At 39.2% G+C, this 19,972-nt stretch overlaps 3 protein-coding genes across 4 annotated transcripts in view; 1 reads left to right on the top strand and 2 right to left on the bottom strand.

Moving 5' to 3' along the window:
- The window catches only part of usp13 (ubiquitin specific peptidase 13), a 35,324-nt gene extending 23,889 nt beyond the window's left edge, over positions 1-11,435 (bottom strand). For both annotated transcript variants that reach the window (XM_072389460.1, XM_072389461.1), the window contains exons 1-8: positions 11,082-11,435; positions 9,034-9,159; positions 7,044-7,104; positions 3,065-3,186; positions 2,163-2,305; positions 1,328-1,512; positions 677-774; positions 284-474 (exon numbers count right to left, since the gene is read on the bottom strand). In XM_072389460.1, the coding sequence (XP_072245561.1) occupies positions 284-474; positions 677-774; positions 1,328-1,512; positions 2,163-2,305; positions 3,065-3,186; positions 7,044-7,104; positions 9,034-9,159; positions 11,082-11,192 (1,037 nt within the window). In that variant the 5' untranslated portion in view covers positions 11,193-11,435. The remainder of the gene's footprint in view (positions 1-283; positions 475-676; positions 775-1,327; positions 1,513-2,162; positions 2,306-3,064; positions 3,187-7,043; positions 7,105-9,033; positions 9,160-11,081) is intronic.
- Positions 11,436-12,713: 1,278 nt separating this feature from the next.
- On the bottom strand, positions 12,714-16,694 carry ndufb5 (NADH:ubiquinone oxidoreductase subunit B5). Its single transcript, XM_072389456.1, has 6 exons — positions 16,539-16,694; positions 15,796-15,878; positions 14,705-14,771; positions 14,522-14,583; positions 13,993-14,099; positions 12,714-12,896 (listed from the first exon to the last, which is right to left on the bottom strand). Exons 1-6 carry the CDS (start codon positions 16,654-16,656, stop codon positions 12,776-12,778), a joined length of 558 nt encoding a protein of 185 aa, XP_072245557.1. The 5' UTR covers positions 16,657-16,694; the 3' UTR covers positions 12,714-12,775.
- Positions 16,695-16,892: 198 nt separating this feature from the next.
- On the top strand, positions 16,893-19,852 carry mrpl47 (mitochondrial ribosomal protein L47). Its single transcript, XM_072389467.1, has 7 exons — positions 16,893-17,034; positions 18,314-18,462; positions 18,691-18,751; positions 18,840-18,936; positions 19,082-19,212; positions 19,452-19,547; positions 19,658-19,852. The coding sequence occupies exons 1-7, from the start codon at positions 16,901-16,903 to the stop codon at positions 19,767-19,769; spliced, it is 780 nt and encodes a 259-aa protein (XP_072245568.1). The 5' UTR covers positions 16,893-16,900; the 3' UTR covers positions 19,770-19,852.
- The last annotated feature ends 120 nt before the right edge of the window (positions 19,853-19,972 follow it).

The raw sequence follows: 19,972 nt of genomic DNA, 5'->3' as shown, positions 1-19,972 counted from the left end.
TGCCATATTGGTCAGCATAAAGTAATCATTAAATACACTGCAATAAAAACATATCAAGCAGTTCATCATATAAGGACAATGTTTTGGACACCGTTTTAGTACTGATAAAGCCTGTCAAAGAAATTATCAATATGGCTTAAGACATAGGCTTTTGGTTACATGACGATACGTAATGTTGAATGTTAAAGTTTTGCTTCTAATATTGTTAAAAAAATAATAATAATAAAAAGACTCAAGATTAAAACATATACTGTAATTACAAAAAGCTATGTGAAGTACTCACATCCTCTGGAAGTCTGGGATGCTGAAGAGGACCTGCATTACTGTGCTGAGGTAGCAGCTGTTGCCCAGATTTTTGATGCCTGTGTAACCAGAACCATACACCACCTTCAACTTCATACCCGCCTCCTGGATCACCTCCCATTCACTGACCCGCGGCCGGGGGTTATTGTCTGTGTGATGCCCATTCTCTGTCTGAAAAGTAGGGGTGGGACAGTTTCGTTTGAAGACTTTTTATGGTGGTGAGGGGGTGGCATAATAGAATAATAGACGCACTGTAGTGTATCAGCCCTTGTTTTCAGTTTCGAATAAGTAAATCCATTTTGTTTTAAGGGCTCCAGATGCTTTGGGTTAGATGGTGCCGATGCAAAAGGAAGAAGCGAAATGCTCAACATACTCTTTTCTGCATCTGTAGCATGTCGATTCCAAAGTGTGACAAGTGCTCTGATATGTGAGGGTCCAGCACAGCTTCTTCCTCCTCAAATGAATAGACATCTGAAAATAAATGGCCAGTAGGTCACAACAGTAAGTCCAATTTTTAATCCAAACCTTCAGAAAGGTTCTACGCCTTAGTTTCAGTCAATGATTTATATGGTTCTCCTTGGATTTAAAAAAATCCAAATCAAATCTAGGTTTAAAACAGATGCAGATCACAGTCTGGTTTGTTAACATACACAAGTTAAAATGTAAGAAAACAAATATCACCTCTATGGCAATATGCAGCACTGTGATCATTACATACACAAATCCTGAAGATTTTACTCCTCATTACAGATATTGCAGGTCTGCTGTATTGCAGTGCTGAGTCTACTTAATGAAATGAGACTCACTGCATATTCCATTGTTAAATCACACAGTTTCAACACAATTTGATAAAAAAAATTTGGCTCAGTCTCTTTTTTTTTTTAGATTTAGATATGACAGATAATAATATTACCATCTTGACATTTTATGACAACAAAAGAGCAACTTGTGTAAAAACCTAATGAAAGAAGTCAGATTCTAGATTCATGCAGCACATCAGGTAATCACGCAATGTGTCCCAGACCTGCTCCATCTGGGGTGATGGTGTCCAGTTTAACAGCCAGGGGGTAGTTGGTTTCTCTGTAGTGCTCCAGAGCGTGGCCATTACCCCCGCTCCCATCAAAAAACCACTTCCCGCAGAACACTGCGCCATCCGTCAGGTTCAGCCACAGGTTTTCTCTCATCTCGCACTTCTGACACTTCCAGCCACTGATAGCAAAAGAAAAAACACTGACTTGTGTTGCTGTTGTACTAAAAATCATGATTTCGTAGGTCTCAAATAAGAAACAGAAGACGATCCTTCACAAATTCTCAGCCCTTCCTGTTTGGAGTCCTTGGAGCTTGAATAAAGCAAATGGAGCTTGAAAAAGAAGTTCCGTTATTATTTAAGCTCCTAAGATTACTACGACCAGGGTGACTTACAATCTAGACCAACATATTTCTCTTAGGAGACATAATCAAAGGAGTTCTACAAGTTACACATCTCGAAAGCTGCAGACAGAAAATCATGCAAGTGGATAATATGGGAGATTCCATGAATGGATTTAATGATTATGATATAAATCAGAATCAGTAAATGCATCTTTCATGCGTCTTTTTCGTCAGTCATAAGCTGATTATTTTCACTTTTTTCAACCCCTGCATTTGGGCATTATCCAACTTTTCCACAATTTGTTGGTTCTGTCCCAACTTTTTCAAATGTGTTACTGGCATCAAATTTCAAATGAGCATTTATTCAAACACAAAGTGTCAACATTTGATCTGTTGTTTCTGGGGGTTTTTTTTCAATCATATTAGTTTAAATTATTTGAAGTTTGTACCATTGCCATACAGGAATGTGGGCTGACATCAAATCCTACCTGGGTGGAATCCGCACGCCATTATCGAGCTGTCTCAGGCTTCTGGCATGTCTGGAGACCTGGATCTCCTCCTCCCAGGACTCAGGCTCCTGCTTCTTGTAAGCTGATGATGCATTGAGTACGGCATCACATGCAATGGTCACCTGGACATTGGATGGGACAGCATATGAGTAGGTGTGTGTGATGTAGCGTTCCTTAGACTTAAAATCAAGGCTTGCAAATTTATTTCAACAGCCAAGTAGCCATTTAATTGTCACCAATGAAAATAAACAGAGGAAACACTCGCATTCAAATAGCAAAATGAGAGGTCACACACGACTTATGGAAGAAAACATTAAGCTGTGCTGCATCATGTGACTGATGCAGCTTAAGAAGATAGTTCAGAGTTAAGAAAAGCACACATCTAATGCTTGAGACTCCAAAAATAAACCATGCAAAAGACTTGTTTACCAGCTGTTCTCCAGCAGTGCACAATTATTCAGAGTCAGAAATCTAGATTTTAAAAAGTAAAGTCTTTTGTATAAAATAATACAGTCATGCCAAAGCCAAGCACTAAACACAAACAACAGCACTGAAGTTTCAGTTTTGAACTCCATGCAATCATAAAACACAGAAAAAAAATTCCAAAGTGATAAAAGGCACCAACATGTGCACTTTGTGGTTCCCCTAAATGTCATATACGGCAGAGACAATAAAAGCTTCTGAAGCAGTTGAGGACGTATAAGGTGTTTTAAGTTTCAATAGAACAGATTTTCAAAACACAGATTAAGACACACTATAAATTCAGGCTGAGCAGCATCTCACTAACAGAGCCACTGACCTACCTGCCCTGAGGCCGGGGAACCACCGAGTGCATCTTACCCACAGGCATGCAGAGAGACAAAAAGCACTACATCACTAACCAGAGCGGGCAGCTCCTCAATATTTGGTAAAGGGATCTCGAAGTGGTCTGGAAAAATGACGAGCTTGGCCTCATCCTCATACTCATAGTCCTCTCCGTTAAAATCACGGTTTAGCTCTAAATCTTTAAGGGAGGAAGCAAACTCTCAGTCAGCTGCAAGTAAACAGTGACTGCTGATAAAACACTGCTGACTTATATCTTATCATCACTCACTCAAAGTTTGAGTTATTTTTTTCTGTTTGTTTTGTTCTATTCTGTTTGAGTGTGATGAATTAATTCCTTGATAGCAAGGGATGGAGAGAGTACATCACTAGTAACTTTAAGGTTGAAAAAGTGTTATCTGGTGCCAACTGAACCAGGGATTCACAGGTCAAAAATCTAATACCGTTTTTCTCTGTTGGAATTAATCATGGAGAAATCACAAATATTAGAGCCGTGCTTTTAGATCACAACCACATTTAGGTGGGTCAGATTTGGAATTTTTGTCTTCAGATGTTAAACAAGATTAGGGGGTTTAAAAAGAAATGTTTGCTCTTGTGAAAGGTCTACAAGGCTTCTTCGTCAGATATAGTCACAGAAAAAAAGCCTCAAAACACACTGCAGGAAGATGCAAGTGATTCTTTACGGACTTTACAGACAGAAATTCACAGAAAAAAGCTAATCAAACATATACACCTGATATTTGTCATCTTATATTATACAGAATCTTTCTGTAAAGTTTCTCCTGAGTTAAAAAAAATGCACATTGGGCAGATTTTCATACATTGTTGAACAAATAGAAATTAATAAGTAAATAAATTTCACCAAATGAACAAAAAGATCCCACAATATGGAGTATGAACAAGGTAAAAGGTGAAGATCATTCAAGTTATAAAATAAATTAATTCCTGAAATTATGTTAATTTTACTACTCATTAAAGGATAATGATTATATTAATTCTAATAGTCATTAAAAGACTAATAGCTCTTGTAAAAGTATATATAGTAGAATAATATCCAAGAGAAGATCTAACTTAACTGATAGACTAAGTGAATTTGCAAGGTAAGTACTTATAACAATTATTATAACACTTTTTTTTTTTTTAAATCTTATGTTCAACTTTGCAAATAAGGTCTAAATATGCACAGAGTTTTGTATAAGGTGACAAAATTTCACATTTTAAACACCCTAGTGTGTCTAATTTTCACCAAAAAAAAATGAATCAAACAAATTAAGGTGTGGAAACTACATTTACACGGAACAGCCCTAAAGAGTAATGAAAAGGTGTAAATCAGTGTTGTGTCTGCAAAGCAAGGGTACTTTAAATGCATTAATGATCACTAAACACAACTGATCAAATTAGAGCTGCAGCTTCCAGCTACTTTCCTTTTTAATTAACCAGCAAGTTATCTTAAAGACCTGTTGTTTGATCCATCATTTGAAATTTGTTCTTAAAGACAAATAATTGCAGGTTTTCTACAATTTTGCAATATTGAGATTAAAATTTTCTTTTCACTTTCTTTAATTTTCTCACTCAGTCAATATATGTTTTTGTGCCTCAACTTATTCATTAATTACGGATGCACATACATCAAATAAATAACTCTCCTCATGCAGCTGTCTGTTCAGTACTGCAGCCAAAAGTCACATAATGACTCATGAAAAATAGGATCATAGGTTATCTCTGGTATTGTTATTATGAACTCTGGTTTCACCATGGTGAAACATGGCGGCAGCAGCTAGCCGCTGGATTAGATCACAGAACTGGTATAGGGATGACAGCTGACACATGCAAACCCCATCGGAGATGTTAAAGAGACAACAGTAAAACGTGTCCCAAAGAAGAAGTTACTGAAAAAAAAAAAAAAAAAACACACAGTCAGAGGTAGACCAGGGAGGAGGTGGGAATGTACAGCAGTAAAACTGGAGGCAAAGACCAGTAAAAAAACAGGTTCACACAGCCTGAGTGGAAGGAATTCCTCCAGCAGAGGGGAAGGGGGGTGAGAGAGAGGCAGAGAGACACCTGGTCCTCTGCGAGGAGCGTCATCAGAAGTGCCTCGACTGGACGCTGACAGGTGGTGGCAGCTGACAGGCCAGCAACTGACAGGAGGCGGCCCCACTGTAAACCAACCACTCCACACCCACCCCGAGGATGGGGAGGAGAGTAAGCCAGGCTTTGATTTAGAACAGTTACCAACCACACATACAAATAAATGGGCTATATTTAGACAACAGGAGGAGGGGTTGGGGGCTCATCATGGGAATATCAGACACTTCTGGCAAAGGCCAACAAGAGGGGAAGCGAGTGGCCAACAGATAACATAACGTTGTAATTCAGGGTGCTCTATCAGCAGAGAGAGATGTCTCTGACCAACCACATTATATCACAAGTTTAATTAGAAAACTGCATAAAGCTATAAGAGCTCCACCTTTTTTCAAACAGCTTATTTTTGCTATTAAAGAAAATAACCGTCGCTTTGAGTGTTTAGTATTGCAGTAAGTGGTTTAGGTCTACCCCAAACTGAATATAACATGATTTATTCAGTTATAAAGTACACATACATCACTATATATACGTATAAATAAGTATACTTATTTCCATATCTATCTTTATACTCTGCTATAAATCTGAAGAAGATGTTTGTGTAGATTCTTAGTCATCCAAGTTATGTCAAGAGCTCTTGTAGACCAGAACTGGACCTGTTTTAGGTTCTTATAGACATTTCACCACTCATTCAAGACCTATTTTCCATCAGAATAGTGCCTGTATGAAGCCAAAGTGATTAGGATATAATGTCACATTGCTTTACATTATCGGTGTCTGGCAACTGCCTTAAGGTGCTACACTGTCACCTACTGGACTGCTCATGTTAAACAAAATGGCAGAGTATCTATTGCAGGAGCCCCATAGACGCTGACGTCAGAGGGTCAGCACCCGCTGGTGCTGTACACCGAGTAGGCGGAGTCTGCATTTAAAGAGGGCCTATTTGCCGTGTTACCAGCTCAGTTCCAGCGGCAAACGCGACACATACACCCACCTCTACAGCATGATACATATGCATGCCAGGCTGTGTGTTAACCGGCACATGTCAAACCCCATCAAAGATGTTAAAGACCGGCACGTGACTGCTGGTATTTTTCATTTTTTTCCCCCCTCAGTGTCACATTTATCTCATGAAATGATAAACCTTGATCACTCTGACTGATCCACTCTTTTAGTACAACATCCCCTTATGCCAGCAAACTCTTTTTTTCTCCATTTAAGAAAATATGCCCCTTCCATGCCACTCAACATCACTTCTGGTCTACTCGTGCACTGGCGGTCAGAAAAGAAGACAGTTTCTAGAACGTTGTGCCATAAAAGTTATGAACTAGTCAATTTCTAGCATGACCCGAGGTGCAAAGCATAATATATGTAACATGGAGAAATTACATTCAGCTGTTTGGGGTTTTTTTGTCTTATGAAATGCTGTGTTTTCTAATTTGTTTGCTGTAATATTTTGAACTTTGGGGCGACAGCAAAAAATTATGCATCAGCTCTGCTGAAACTTGAACTTCTGGAAACTATATGAACTTCACTACTTGTGTTTCTGAAAAACAGTTTAATATTTTCTGCTAGATTTTAACACAAATATCTGCATGTTCTACTCATGTTTTTTTCATTTTCAAGAGGTTCATTACTTTTGTTTACATTAATTTGATAGGAAAAATGACTCATTTTTCATCTTGCATTATTGTGAGCTTCCCAACATCTAGACTGATTGGACGGGACAGTAATATCTAAATAAATACGCCGATCCCTTGATTTATCCATCAGCACACAACAGACATAACAAGATGTCACAGCGTAGCATAACTTAGCAGACAAGAGAGAGACTCTAATGGAAAGTCAATGACAACTGTACTTTTTCCATTTTTACTTGAGTAAATGAGTCTTATTTTTCCTTTTTTATGAAAAGTATATGTACTTCTAGGACTGGGAAACACTGCTCCAACCTACCTAAGAAAACTTTTCCATTTCTTCGTCTGGGGATGGCACCTCCTGCAGCTCCTGTGGCTTTCTGCAGGAAGCAGAAAGAGGAGAGAATAAGCTGGATCAAAGAGTTTCGATCAAAATAAAATCGCAATCTTTTCCCACCTTGGATACATTTCTTCGTAAACCACTGAAAAGTACTGTGAATTGGGACTATATGAATGAAATTGCAATTTACTGAAAAAAAAAGTTATTCAGTTAATTCTTTCCTTCTCCCTCTATGCTGTGGAAGATGGTTGTCATTTTGTTAGAAATAGATGCTGCATGTTCCAGTTGCCAGGTCAGGTTACATGCAAGCGGAAAAACCCCCCTTCCAGAGGCAGGGTCAAAATGACAGGCTGACTAATTGAACTGTTGCCCAAATTGATTTGTAGACTTGGACAAATATGAATTGAAGTCCATTTAACAACATGTGTTTGGGCTCGTCTTTGCCAGCCGGGTGCGCCTCTGCGTGTGTCTCTTTTTTTTTTTTGACCCATGAAAATCTCTTCACTACATGTTATCCTACGTGGTAAAAAGCCAATACTTTCAAAAATAACAACAGCACAGTTCAGTATTCATGTGTGGATTAACAACAAACGAAAACACACAAAACAGTGACCTTGCGTTTGTGTGTATTTATGTACAGTTCGATCAGGGGCTCACTCGACACACTTGATACTCATCAGCCAGGCAGAGTTGAAAGACTGACAGTGCTGACACACTCAAGACAAAGTGGACTCAAATGAAAGAAAAACAGCAAACACAGGAGCCTGCAGAATGTGAGCAGCTGTGTCTGGTCAGAAAAAAAATACAGCATCTCCGGCCTTTGTTGTTCACCATCAACTTTTTAAAGAGAACAAGCATGTTTGGGTCCAAATGTGATTCGTTTTCTTCAGACTGCTCTGCTGGGATGCCATTTAGACACACTGGTATGGACCAAAAAAAAAAAAAACAGTAACATTACAATTTTTACATTACATTATTCAGGGATGCGGTTCTCCATCCATCCATTTTCATCCGCTTATCCGAGAGTGGGATGTTGTTCTGGACTGTGTTAGACAGTTTGATGTCCCAGCTAGTATGTTCACACTAGTGTTAGAAGCGTTTTGAGTGGTCAGTTCGACTAGAAAAGCGCTATACAAGTACAAGTCCATTTACCATCATAAACAAAATATTCAACGATGTTCATCCCATTCATTTTTCATTGGATGGGTTATGGGCTGTTATTTTAAGATGATTTTCTTAATAATCTCCGAGAGTGTTAACTTGGAAAGAACTACTGCATGGGAATTTGTCCTGTCAATGTTCACCTAAAACCAGTCATTTATCTTTCACTTATCTCTCTTCTGACCAGATTTAACATTTTTGCATGTTGGGTTGACCTGTTGCAGACAGTGAATTTTAATCATTTTGAATGCAAGTGAACCAACTGAATACTAACCCTAAACAAGAAAATTGTATGGAAATGACAGCTAAACACAGAAAGCTACAAGGAGACTGACAGACTGTCTGTAAAGGAACTACAGATGGACCGATACAAGCTGAAAGCAGCAGCCATCACCCACAAACCTTCAGACAGCATCACTCAGAAGGCCATTATTGCTAACAAATGCAAGTGGGAGGGGTGTTTAGAGTAATGTCTTCTGGATTTATTAGCTCCATTTTGTGGCTTTCGTGCTGTAAAATTATAAATGTGCAACATTATGTCAGGGTAAGAGTTCAATGAGTTTAAATATTGCGCTTTTACTCTAGTTGTATTTAACTTTTCTGTATGACTGCATTGCCTATTGTATTCATATAAATGACTAAATCGATGTATTATTAGACTGATTGCAAAGTCCATTGTAAACAGCATTAATAAAACACATTTATTTTCCTTCTAACTGCGACTACTGCTCCTAATTTGACTTGAACTGCTAATACTGGCTCTATTTGAACAACCATTAAAAATAGACATGGCAGGTGTAACACTTACCTCTCTGACATGTCGCTTGAGGTGCATATAAACGCTCTGTCCTGTTTTGCGATAATGTCTCTCCACATGTTCTCGTCCAAAGCCCAAGAACGTGTTCATACACACATACAGGCCTCCCTCAGACTCCTGCAGACCAAAACAAACAGCAACAATAAGCATCTGCACAGGCTGAGGAACAAATAACTCGTGTTGAAAACCACAGATATCCTTTTGGATTTACCTCATTGTGTTCAAGACCTTAGAATTGAGCAGAGAGGATATTATCTACTACATGATTAGCGGTAAAAGAGAGGCAAGACTAAAGATTTTACAGTCAGCACTGTCATCACAATAGAAATGTAACAATAGAGCCCTGCTTCAGTCCACAGATATGTACTGTATTGTGCTGCTCTTTCTCCACGTAAGCTGGATCCACATGCAAGGCACAGATAAGAAAGACATAATTCTGCAATGAAATCTAGAGGAAGATTGTCTTGCTCAAAGAGGGATTTGAGCGCCATGTCAAACAGTCGGAGATCCGTTCCAGCACTCATTTCGAATCAACAAGTGAAGAACCTGATTTTTGCTGTGCAAATTGCAAAAATCACAGTGTCCCTTTACATATAATTTAAGCCAAGGCAGACAAAATGGAAAAAAACATGATTCACTCTTACGTTTATCATCTTATAGCATCCCATTATAGGCAGTAATTTGGAAAATCAATTTTAACAATGAAATATTTTTGATTTTGGTGAACTGCCTGCAGATCTTCGGCTGACTAACTGTGTCTAAACACTGCGGTGTGTTCCAACATACGACAGATTCATCGTTTTGTTGTGTTCCTAAACAGTCCACTTAACCTGTGAATAACTTTTAAGGTGCTGTAAAAGGCGGATAACTTGGATTTCAGAGGTGCTTTTTGCTGTTGGGAGAAATAAGATCCTCCAGCATTTTAGACGAGAACGGTCAGAGACTAAATACCTGGAAAACTCCCCTTCAGAACTAACCTAAATCTGCAATCAGTGCAGGCTTCATGAGCCCCAGTGTTAAACCTTTAAGTGGCACAGAGTGACATATGAGCCTCAACAGTGCAAGGATAAAAATAAAGCAGTCCTCAGGCCAACATGATGAACTCCAGACAGCTGAGTCACCTTTAAAAATGGTTTCAGTCCAGAAAGTTTAACAAGAAAGCTTTTGTAGAAAAAAAAAATATATATATACATTTTTATTTCTTATCCATCACAGGCCTCTTCAACTGTAAGAAACGTCTTATGCGTCAAACCAGATTGCTGAGACATCTAAAAGTTCAAATAAAGAAAACTCTTCAGTGTTTTGATGCCATCACTATGTTCTAATTACTGACGGGGAAGAATTAAATGAAATCATGCATCAAAAAGTGAGTCAGTAATAAAAAATAAAAACAAAGCATCCAAAAATAAGCCTCACAGACTAACTTCTAAATATAAAAAGTGACTGGATGAGTATTTTGGTACAGCTACATGAGCTTTTTTATTGTTCAGTGCACACTCACTATTGATGCCAAAAGTGAATTGCCACCGTGAAAGGCTGGTACAGGCTAAACAACACAACTGGCACGGGAGGGGGAAAGGTCACATAAGTGCACTCTTGTGCAAATTATGTGGATAGACACGGCTGCCATTTGTTCACCTGAAATCCTTTACAGGCAGATTACAGACAGAAAACCCCCCGAAGTGACGCAGGAAAAGTGTGCAGTCAGAGCTGCTGGAGGTTCCTCAGAGCTCAGCCAGGTGAGTCCATTTACTGGCCTGCTTGAAGCCACGGTGTAGCCTGAAGCGCACAAAGGAAAACCCCTCCGGCACTCTCTCCTGAGACGTAGACATAATTGCATTGTTTATGTCCTCTCAAGCCCGCCGACGGGTACGCGGCCGTGGACACACGCATTACAGCGGATTCACGTGGGTTGTTCAGCCCCGCCACAGCTGACCGCCAGCCAGCCTGAGACGCACATTCCCTCCCCAAACAAGCCGCTCGTGTCTCGGTGTGTGCGCGAGTGTGAGTGTGGAGCTGAGACTGTCGGGCGCACTTACGGGAGAGTCGAAAGAAAAGGCACACTCGCTCTTGAAAACCCTGTCTCCTGTTCTGGGGACTCTGATGGTGGGCATGTAAGGGACCAGAAGCTCTCCTAGGTCTGCAGCCATCTTCGCATTCCTGCTTCTCGCAGCACAGTGCTGCGGAGCCTCCGGAGCAGCGCTGTCAGAGGAGAGGATGCTATTTTTAAAGCACTCCGTCTCTACATTCCTCCAGCCAGGGGGATGTGACGCTGAAAAACGCAAAAATAAAATGACAGAGGGGTGGAAGCTGGCTGCTGCTCAGGCGGCACAAAGGGCAGCGATGGTCTTTTGCTGTTGTCGCTTTTTTCTTTTTTTTTTTTTAATTTAGTTTTCCCTGCAGAAGGCATGGACCTGCGCAGAAATCACACAGCTATTGTTGAGATGGTGACGCTGGTTTGCCACAGAGAGAAAATTTACCAGAAGGGCCACTCCCACATCTGAGGATGATTCACGGAGCCATCCACATTTACTACAGAATGTTTTCCCTCCAGGATTCTGAAAATGCTTTTTTTTTTTTTAAAGAGACTTTTTAATAACAACTTAAAAAGTCCAATAAGCTACTCCGTATTCATATGCACGAAACCTTTTTGTTAGATTTTTATTGTAAAAGGATTGTTCACTTCGCTGTATTTCCCAACAGCATTTTGCGTTTATGATAAATAAATATCGGGGTGAATGATGTCGCAGAAAAAAGATTTAAACACCAGCCTTTTGTCCATTTGACAACATCTGCGGCGTTCTGCCACCTCGTGGCCGCTTTTGGTCATTGCAATAAATATGAACAGATAAGTGGAGGATGTCGTCACACAACACCCGGAAAATGTTCAAAATGATCAGCGCTCAGTGCAGAATGATGTCTCCAGTGACTCTTCCACATTTGAATATACTCAGATTGTTTTCTATCAGGTGTTAGAAGCATGAATCATTATCATTATGGATCAATATGCGGTGCGTTTTCATTCATTTGGAACCTGTGAATAGCAACTACCATTTTCCTCTTCATAAACAGAATAATTATATCATGCAAACTTGTGGTTTTGTTGTCTGGGTGCCATCAATAATTCTAATTCATGAGCTGTCCATGGTATGTACAAAAGGTAAATGTAGTGATGTAAAAATTACTTCACAGGGTTGTAATATAATGGCTGTAACAAGTGATTTTATAAGAAATGACTCAAGTACAAATACCTCAATTTTCAAGTCAAGTTCATGTACGTAGATGCTGAAAATCCTGGATAATCATGTAATCGACAAATAGCCATATAAACACTAATATACACCTGGATTGTAGATTTTTACAGAATTGACTCCCTATGTTTGAGTTAGAGTCTGTAGTTCCCCTAATTATTTTTTTTCCTTCTTTCCTATCATGTTATGATGGAAGAGAATGCAAAATAAATCCTTTCACACATGGAAAGCACATGAAAAACTCCATACATGTCAGAGCCAGCTGTTAATAATAACACAGGATCTTCTTCATCTGTGGCAGCCCGCCACCCTCCCATCTACTGTGATGCCAAGTAATATAGTTGGACCCACTCCAGGGGAACATTTCTGCTGTTTGACACCTGTAAATAAGCTGAACAACCAAATACTAGAGTACATATAGATACTTTATTTACGCGAGGGGGAACAAATTTACAAACAGATTAATCAGCACAATGAATGCATTAATTGTCAGGTGTTGACTTTGGGCTGTTGTCAATGAGCTCCTTGTTCAGGGTGGGCACCTGGAACCAGGGTCCGTCTCCCGTCTGCCTCATGTGTCGACGCACCTCCAGCTGCGTCATTCTGTTGATGACAAAAAGGACGTGAATTCTAAAACTAGACTAAAACAGGAACAAGAGCAAGTTGTTAATCCAGGAAAAATGTAAATAACACAGACTAATGTCATAATGTTGAGGGAAAAACGTGTCAAAGCTGCAATGCAAATCTGAATTTTAAAGCTTAATAGTGCTTAAATAATTACTTGTGCCTAATGGAGAAGTTGCCTAATGGAGAAGTGAGCAGTCTTCTCACTTTCTCTTCAGTCATTCATAAATTCTCCCCATTGCTGGCTGGAAACAACTCCTTTCATTATGAAATCCTTGATCTCGGTAAAATCTAGCTTGACAAGAATGAAGCTTGTCTAGCAGCTGAAAGTATTTATGCCCACGTGCTATTAGTCCTAACCAATCAGGTCTCACAAGGCTAAGAAAGATCTGCCATCAGCAACAATCCTATCATCAAAACAAAGCATGTTGCTTTAGGACCAAAACCTATCAATCTTGCATGCTTGCACACATCAGCTATAGTCTGGGGACTCAGCTTCTGGGAACAAGAAACAGCCCTTCTGGGCCTCAAGTGTAGCCAGCATACTTTATCCAAAAGACAAATAACAAAATATATGGGTCAAAACTTCCCGTTAAGTGCACCAGTCAGTGATCACATGACTGATATGGAGTAGGAATTATATCTTTCTATTCACTGCTGTTTGGGGCCATGGTTCAAGTTATCCTCAAGTTTGCAAGGTGAATTTTTCAAAGTAAATCTGCGAGAACCAGTAAGTTTTATTCAGCTGAGGCAGAGGTTACACTTGGCAGCCTATTGCCAAGGACAGTGACGTAGCTGTTTTCAATTGAGATTGGCAGATTTGTGTTTGTTGCATGAGCTTTACTCACATACGCCTCACCAGCTGATGCCTCAGTTACCAGCCACAGGTACACATACTTTTGCTTTCAAATTATGTTATATAGATGGCGCAATTAATTTTTTGAAGATACACAAATAAGTTTTAAAGACTATTCAGTTTTGTTACTGATTAACTAATCGAAAGACATACCACCGTGTCAAGATGCCATCTTGGCCTTCGCACATCGGTGTCAGAGGACAAAATAAAGATACTCACCTCATGTCTGCCTTTTCCTTCTCCATCTGGATTACAGCCATCATCTTTTCATAGTCCTTCACTGGAGAATCATATATGTTTCGTGCAATCCACCGAGTGATGGGGTGCTGCAAAGAACAAAAAAAAAAAATGCTGAAATGCCTAATGCAAACCAAGAAAGGACTATGTTTGCATCAGAGTTCTACTTTGTTGAGTAATAACACCAAATAAACTATTCTATAGCGTTTAATGAAAAATTGTAGTCTCTCCTTAATAACATATCACCATATTACTGTGCATTGACAATACTTGAGGCCTTATGAGGTCTTAAAACTTAACCAAGCAGCCCATAAAACATTCACTGGAGGCAAACGCACATGCTTTAGTGGTTGGTACTGCCTCGAGGGAAAACAATGATTATGGTTTGCACCTGCTGTGGTTTTCAGTTCCAAATATAATGCATGCGTGAGCCTCTCTCTCTCTAAGAACCAGGTTTCAGAGCAAAACACGAAGAACCAAATAAAAGAGCTAATGAAAGAAAGTTACATACCTTGTAGTACTCCCAGTGGTCAGGATCGTATCCCTCAGGAACTTCAGTGAGCTCTGCTTCACCTACACAACACAGTGTAATCCAGGTTTAATTCAGAGTAACTTACTCTGCCCTTTTCACTTTTGCACAAACCAAGACAGACCAGAAGAGAGATTTAAAACCCTAAGACACACATGTACTCACCAATGAAGATATTCACGCCTGTGACAAAGATAGCCACTGGAATACCAGTCAGCAGGATGTAAAATTGCTGTGAGAAAAACAAGCAAAAATACAATGACTACATTGTTGTTCTGCGAGTCTAAAGCGTAGTTTATACTTCTCCATCATTTCCACGGCGTAGCATCGTGTAGACGCTGACCGTAAAGGCTGTGATTGGTCCGCTCAGAACGTAATTCCCGGCAGTTGCTTTTTCCGGTCTTAATGGCTGTACAAGCTCATCAAATCGTCCCGTTGACATTCCAAAGTATCGAAAGTGCATTTGTTTCAACATTTGCAATATAAGCATTTGTTCTTCAATATTGATAAGCTCCAACTGCAAATACAGCTGCTCCACCTCGGATGCCATTGTTTACTGTTGTTAACTCTGACCGGAAGAAAAAGCAAAGATTCGGCTATAACCCCTGAAACCACACAAACACACAGCCACACACCCCTAGCGGCATGGTGAATTGCAGAGCAACACGTTCTCTCGACGCAGAACTTCGAATGCTCAATGACATATCAGAAGCTTCATAAACTAAGCTTAACCGAGCCTCGGTGTCTGCTACAGTTCTTGCTTTTTTAGCAAAATGAGAAGATTTACCACACAGCTCTTCTTCTTTTTTTTTTTTCACTATAATGCAAATCTGCATAATATAGAATGCAGCCGCAGGAATAATTTAGGCCAAAATATTTTCTACTTTGGGGTTGATATTTACACTGTATGATATTATTTTTTAGCCTTAGCAAAAAGCTAGTCCTTCTGGGGTGGTCCATCTTCAAAAGTTAAACAGAAATATAATTACCACATTGGCAAGCACAAATACCGATGTTTAAATGTTGTTTCAAACACAGACTCACCAAGTAAATCCCAACAGTTTGATATTAACAGAGACAGGATAAGGAAACACTACTATACTACATTTCAGCAAGGCAACTTTTAGAAGAGTAGGGTCGCTTTGGTTCCACTTAAGTGTCTTCATTTCTGATACACAGCAGTTCATAAAAAATTATCCTTCCATTATCCAGCTCTTTTGATTACAGTTCGGCAAATGAGATGTTGTAGTACTCACCAACAACCGCAGGAATCTCCTGTCATAGAAGTCAGTGGGCTTGATGACAAACATTTTCTTTCCATGACCCCAACGAACGGCCACTGCAAAACAACAGTTGCTGTCATGACCATTTGTCTATTAAAATACGTCTTACATTAGTATACTGATGTGATGAGACTACTTTGAGTGTTACTCGTTACTCGTCACATTTCACGCCATTCACACTTATTTCAACTTTAAAGATCAATGTTACTTTTCTGTTGTATCTGAGTTAAATGAATACTCAGCATGTCCCTTTCTACAAGTCACTGATAGTTACATCTCTTGATAATAAAGGATAATAACTTACAGAAGTATATTTTAAAATCTTTATTATGAATTCCGATTAATCTGATGGTGTTTAAGATGTAGTAAAATAAAAATATAGTAACTTGTGCATATACATACATATATAGCCTACTCCATGATGTTACTAGTTTCGCATTTTGGGGCATTTTGACTTGATATAAGGAAACTGAATGAATATGAATCAAAATTCTTCTCAGTAAACCAACAAATATGCCTGTGACCAAACTTTTGCAAAAAAAAAAAAGTACGCATCTGTTTGTTAATATAAAGCTATTGTTGTTTCTGTTGACAGCAGAACGCTATCAGCTAGCTCATGTTAGCAAGCTAACAAGTCCAGGCGCAAGGTCATCAGAGAAAACGGACACTTTTAGGGTGAAACCCCTAATATTTTAAATCAGCTGGGGGTGTCTTACCTTTGTCTGCTCGTGGGATAGTTCGAGTGAGTAAATTCGCAGCAGTATTTCCAGATTTTAGTGGACTCAGCCTGGCCGCAAAGGCAGCGGCAGACCGAAGAACACTCATGCCCACCATCGCAACTGTGGGATGACAGTCCAACAACGCGAGCTGTGATTCGTCGAACAGAAGGTGAAGCTGAAACGGCCATCATTGATAAGGGCGTAAAAAATGTTTTTAAGTAAATAATTGTATAAATGCTTTTTAAAACGTTATAAATCTGAATGCAAAATTAAAGCTATTTATTTTATTGTAATTCTTTTTAGGGGAGGGGGCAGGAGAACGATGCATGTTGGGTAATATGTGAAGTGTTACGTTAAAGATGGCGGCGTCCTCATCTTCAGGACGCGTTTTGACTCTGTGCAAGCAGTTTCAGAATTTTTTCAGGATATCTTCAGTCATATCTGCTCAGCAATGTGCTGTAAATCCGGCTAAATACCAGAATAATAATTTCAGGTAAGTAGGTTGTTCCAGTGCTTAAAGCATTTAATCTTTAACCGGCAAAGCAGGCTATTAGTGGCGTCCGAATTTTTTTTCTTGCTGTCATTAACATTTAAGAGTTCTCTGCTGCTCCTTGATGCTTTGCGTCAACGATTAATATATAGTAAAATCAGTTTTCACGAAGGAAACATTTTAAATATTACATTTGACATGTTGATAATGCACCCGGTTGGCATCTGTGGTGTTTGTGTTCGTTGACATTTTAGAAGAGAGTCGACGGGCTTTAAACGTGCTCAGTGCTTTGGAAACTACTTGGTGGTGATCATAAGGGCTTGAATAAGGGCAACTGGATTTCTTTTTGGATCTCGAACACGTTTCACCTCTCATTCAAGCTCTTATGATTACCATGACCTGGAGAATCTTCATCAACATGCTTGTTGGTGTTTTCTCAGTATACCGACACGGTTTTTTGTTGTTGTTGCTGTTTTAGTTTACTGGGCCTCAGAAAATAAAGTCACCACAAAGATTAATCTGTCATCAATTTTATTTGAATGTAACAAGTATATCTGCACATGTAAACTTGACTTTTGTCAAACAGATGTCGGACGGTGGTCTGATAATTTGCAAATTAAAACTCTAGCACTCATAATATCAAATTTATAGTATACTAGTTACCTTGAATTAAACTAACTTCACATTAATTAATGCTTTATTTTAGTGATTTTTTTTTATTGACTAAAAAATGCCAGGCCTTTTGCTTATAGTTGAAAATCATTCACCATGTAAGTGATTGAATATTTCTGTGTACATTTGCTCCTTCTAATGACTGATCACGTATAATAGGATTATTATTACTGCAGTGAGTACTTTTGGATATTTCTGATTCATACTTTCATATATACAGGACCTTTTTATGTTGTATAATATTAGAATGATGTGGTACATTTTATGTAGTGAAGGATCTAAACTCATGTAAGCAATATATGTTCAAGCACTTTGGGAGCAGTTTTTAGGGCTGACTTTCTGAATTGACAGTTTGATTTTATTCTTCTAAGTGCTGAGCTGTGTTTTTAGGCAAGTATGTTGTAATAGTGTTGCTTGTCCAGTTGTCATCGACTGTACACAAATGCTACCTTTCATTCAACTTATTTTATTATAATTTGTGAAATTGTCTGAGTGCCCTACTAATACAGTAACAGACAATTTTTTTCCACCTCATTCAGATTATGTTTAGGATTAAATGTGAAAAACATTTCAGGAATCGTACTGATTTAATTTATTTTACATCCACCAGGGTAAGGCCCTCACTGGTCACACCATCTTTGATCACTCCTATCAGCTCTGTGGGTCAGTATAGATCTGTGCATACATCCATCAGCAGGAGAGGACTGGAGGAGTTCTTCGACTCCCCTGAGAACTGGGGAGAGAGTACTGTGAAGTCAGGTAAACTGAGGTTCTATCACAGATTAAAGGATAATAAGAATTTCTGAATACATTTCCAAAGAAAGCAGACACTGACAGTCATGCTGGTATCTTTGAAAATGGTCTAAAATGCATTGAGTCCAACTTTAGGACTTTACAAACTTGATAAACATACTGTGGCTATGGCTAGATTTTTAAATCTGCATGAAGTTGGCTAAAGCTTGTTTGTGATTATTTATTGTATCATAGGTGCACCGTGGACTGCCAAACAGCTAAGAGCAAAGAGCAATGAGGACTTACACAAACTCTGGTTAGTTGTCGAGTGTGGAGATGACATTTGTTCTTGTGCTTCTCAGTGAAAACGCATCACTGATTGTAACACTTTACTTCTGTCTCAGGTATGTGCTGCTGAAAGAAAAGAACATGGTGCTCACACTGGAGCAGGAAGCGAAAAGGCAAAGAGTTCAAATGCCAAGTCCTGAAAGGATTAGGAAGGTTGGTTTCATGCTTAATTGAAAAGCTTGGCTCTCTTGCTAGAGATGAAATGTGATTTGAGTGTTGTGAAGTTTATATTTGAAAGATTGTGAGCTGTGGTAAAGAAGGAAGCCTGATTAAGGTCAAAATATCTGCATTCTAATAGGTTGAGCGGTCGATGATCAGACTGGAGACAGTGGTGCAAGAAAGGGAGACAGCACTGCGTCTGCTGCAGACGGGACAGGAGAAAGGCCGACCAGGAGACTGGAGGAAGAACGTATTTGGATACATCTACTGGTGAGGGGAGAGTCCCAGTCTATATCATGTGATGCATACAAAGAGGAAGCGCCTAACTCCTAATATTTTTAATTCATCCATTCTACCCCGGTGATGGCATGTACATCTCATCAACTTAGATTGATACTTAATATTTTTTAAAAAAAGGGGGAGGAGGGGTCGTATCGATGCTAACATAAAATCTGTGATTTATGAAAATGAGATACAGCCTCACTCATGTAGACATTTTTGCCCCCAAGGTATCGATTCAAAGAGTACGCAATTCCCTGGTACATGAATACAAGATACAAGCGCAAGAAGTTCTACACACCTCCATTTGTCCAACCACATATCAGGTAAGGTGCTGCTCATACACAGTATCATGCACTATTTCTTAGCCATTTTTTTTCTTTAGTTGTAGCGATACAAAACTTTCTCTTAACTTTTTTTTTTTCCCTTCTTGCAGACTGCGTATTGAGAAGTACATTCGGGATCGGACCAGGCAGGCAAACTTGAAGAAGCAGCGTCTAAACAAATTAAAGGAGAGGTTTCCTCAGATGAAGGTTCCTGCATCATGAAATCTTCAGCTATTTCTTTGTTTTTTTGTGAATGAGTTTTCTACAGCTCAGCAGTTTGAATCGGCTCATGTGTATTAACCAGTCCAACGAGATAAATTATGTTGTGTCAACCTCAAATGTGTTCTGTTTTCATGCTCTGAATCTAACTAATACTGGAAATCTCCAGAATTTGGCTTTTACAGGTACAAAACTAAATAAGTAAA

This window comes from Leuresthes tenuis, unplaced genomic scaffold (assembly GCF_036924035.1).
Source record: "Leuresthes tenuis unplaced genomic scaffold, fLeuTen1.0.hap1 SCAF_7, whole genome shotgun sequence".
Classification (NCBI taxonomy): domain Eukaryota; kingdom Metazoa; phylum Chordata; class Actinopteri; order Atheriniformes; family Atherinopsidae; genus Leuresthes; species Leuresthes tenuis.
Note: the sequence above shows the minus strand (reverse complement) of the source record. Positions and strands in the feature narration are given on the sequence as shown.

Excerpts from the sequence above, each read along its gene's own strand:
- ndufb5 (XM_072389456.1), bottom strand. The coding sequence starts at position 16,656 with ATGGTGGGCATGAGTGTTCTTCGGTCTGCCGCTGCCTTTGCGGCCAGG. Across the intron at positions 15,879-16,538 it reads TATCCCACGAGCAGACAAAG|TGGCCGTTCGTTGGGGTCAT; the intron begins GTAAGACACCCC and ends GTTGTTTTGCAG. Across the intron at positions 14,772-15,795 it reads GGAGATTCCTGCGGTTGTTG|CAATTTTACATCCTGCTGAC; the intron begins GTGAGTACTACA and ends TTTTTCTCACAG.
- mrpl47 (XM_072389467.1), top strand. The coding sequence starts at position 16,901 with ATGGCGGCGTCCTCATCTTCAGGACGCGTTTTGACTCTGTGCAAGCAG. Across the intron at positions 17,035-18,313 it reads TACCAGAATAATAATTTCAG|GGTAAGGCCCTCACTGGTCA; the intron begins GTAAGTAGGTTG and ends TACATCCACCAG. Across the intron at positions 18,463-18,690 it reads AGAGAGTACTGTGAAGTCAG|GTGCACCGTGGACTGCCAAA; the intron begins GTAAACTGAGGT and ends ATTGTATCATAG.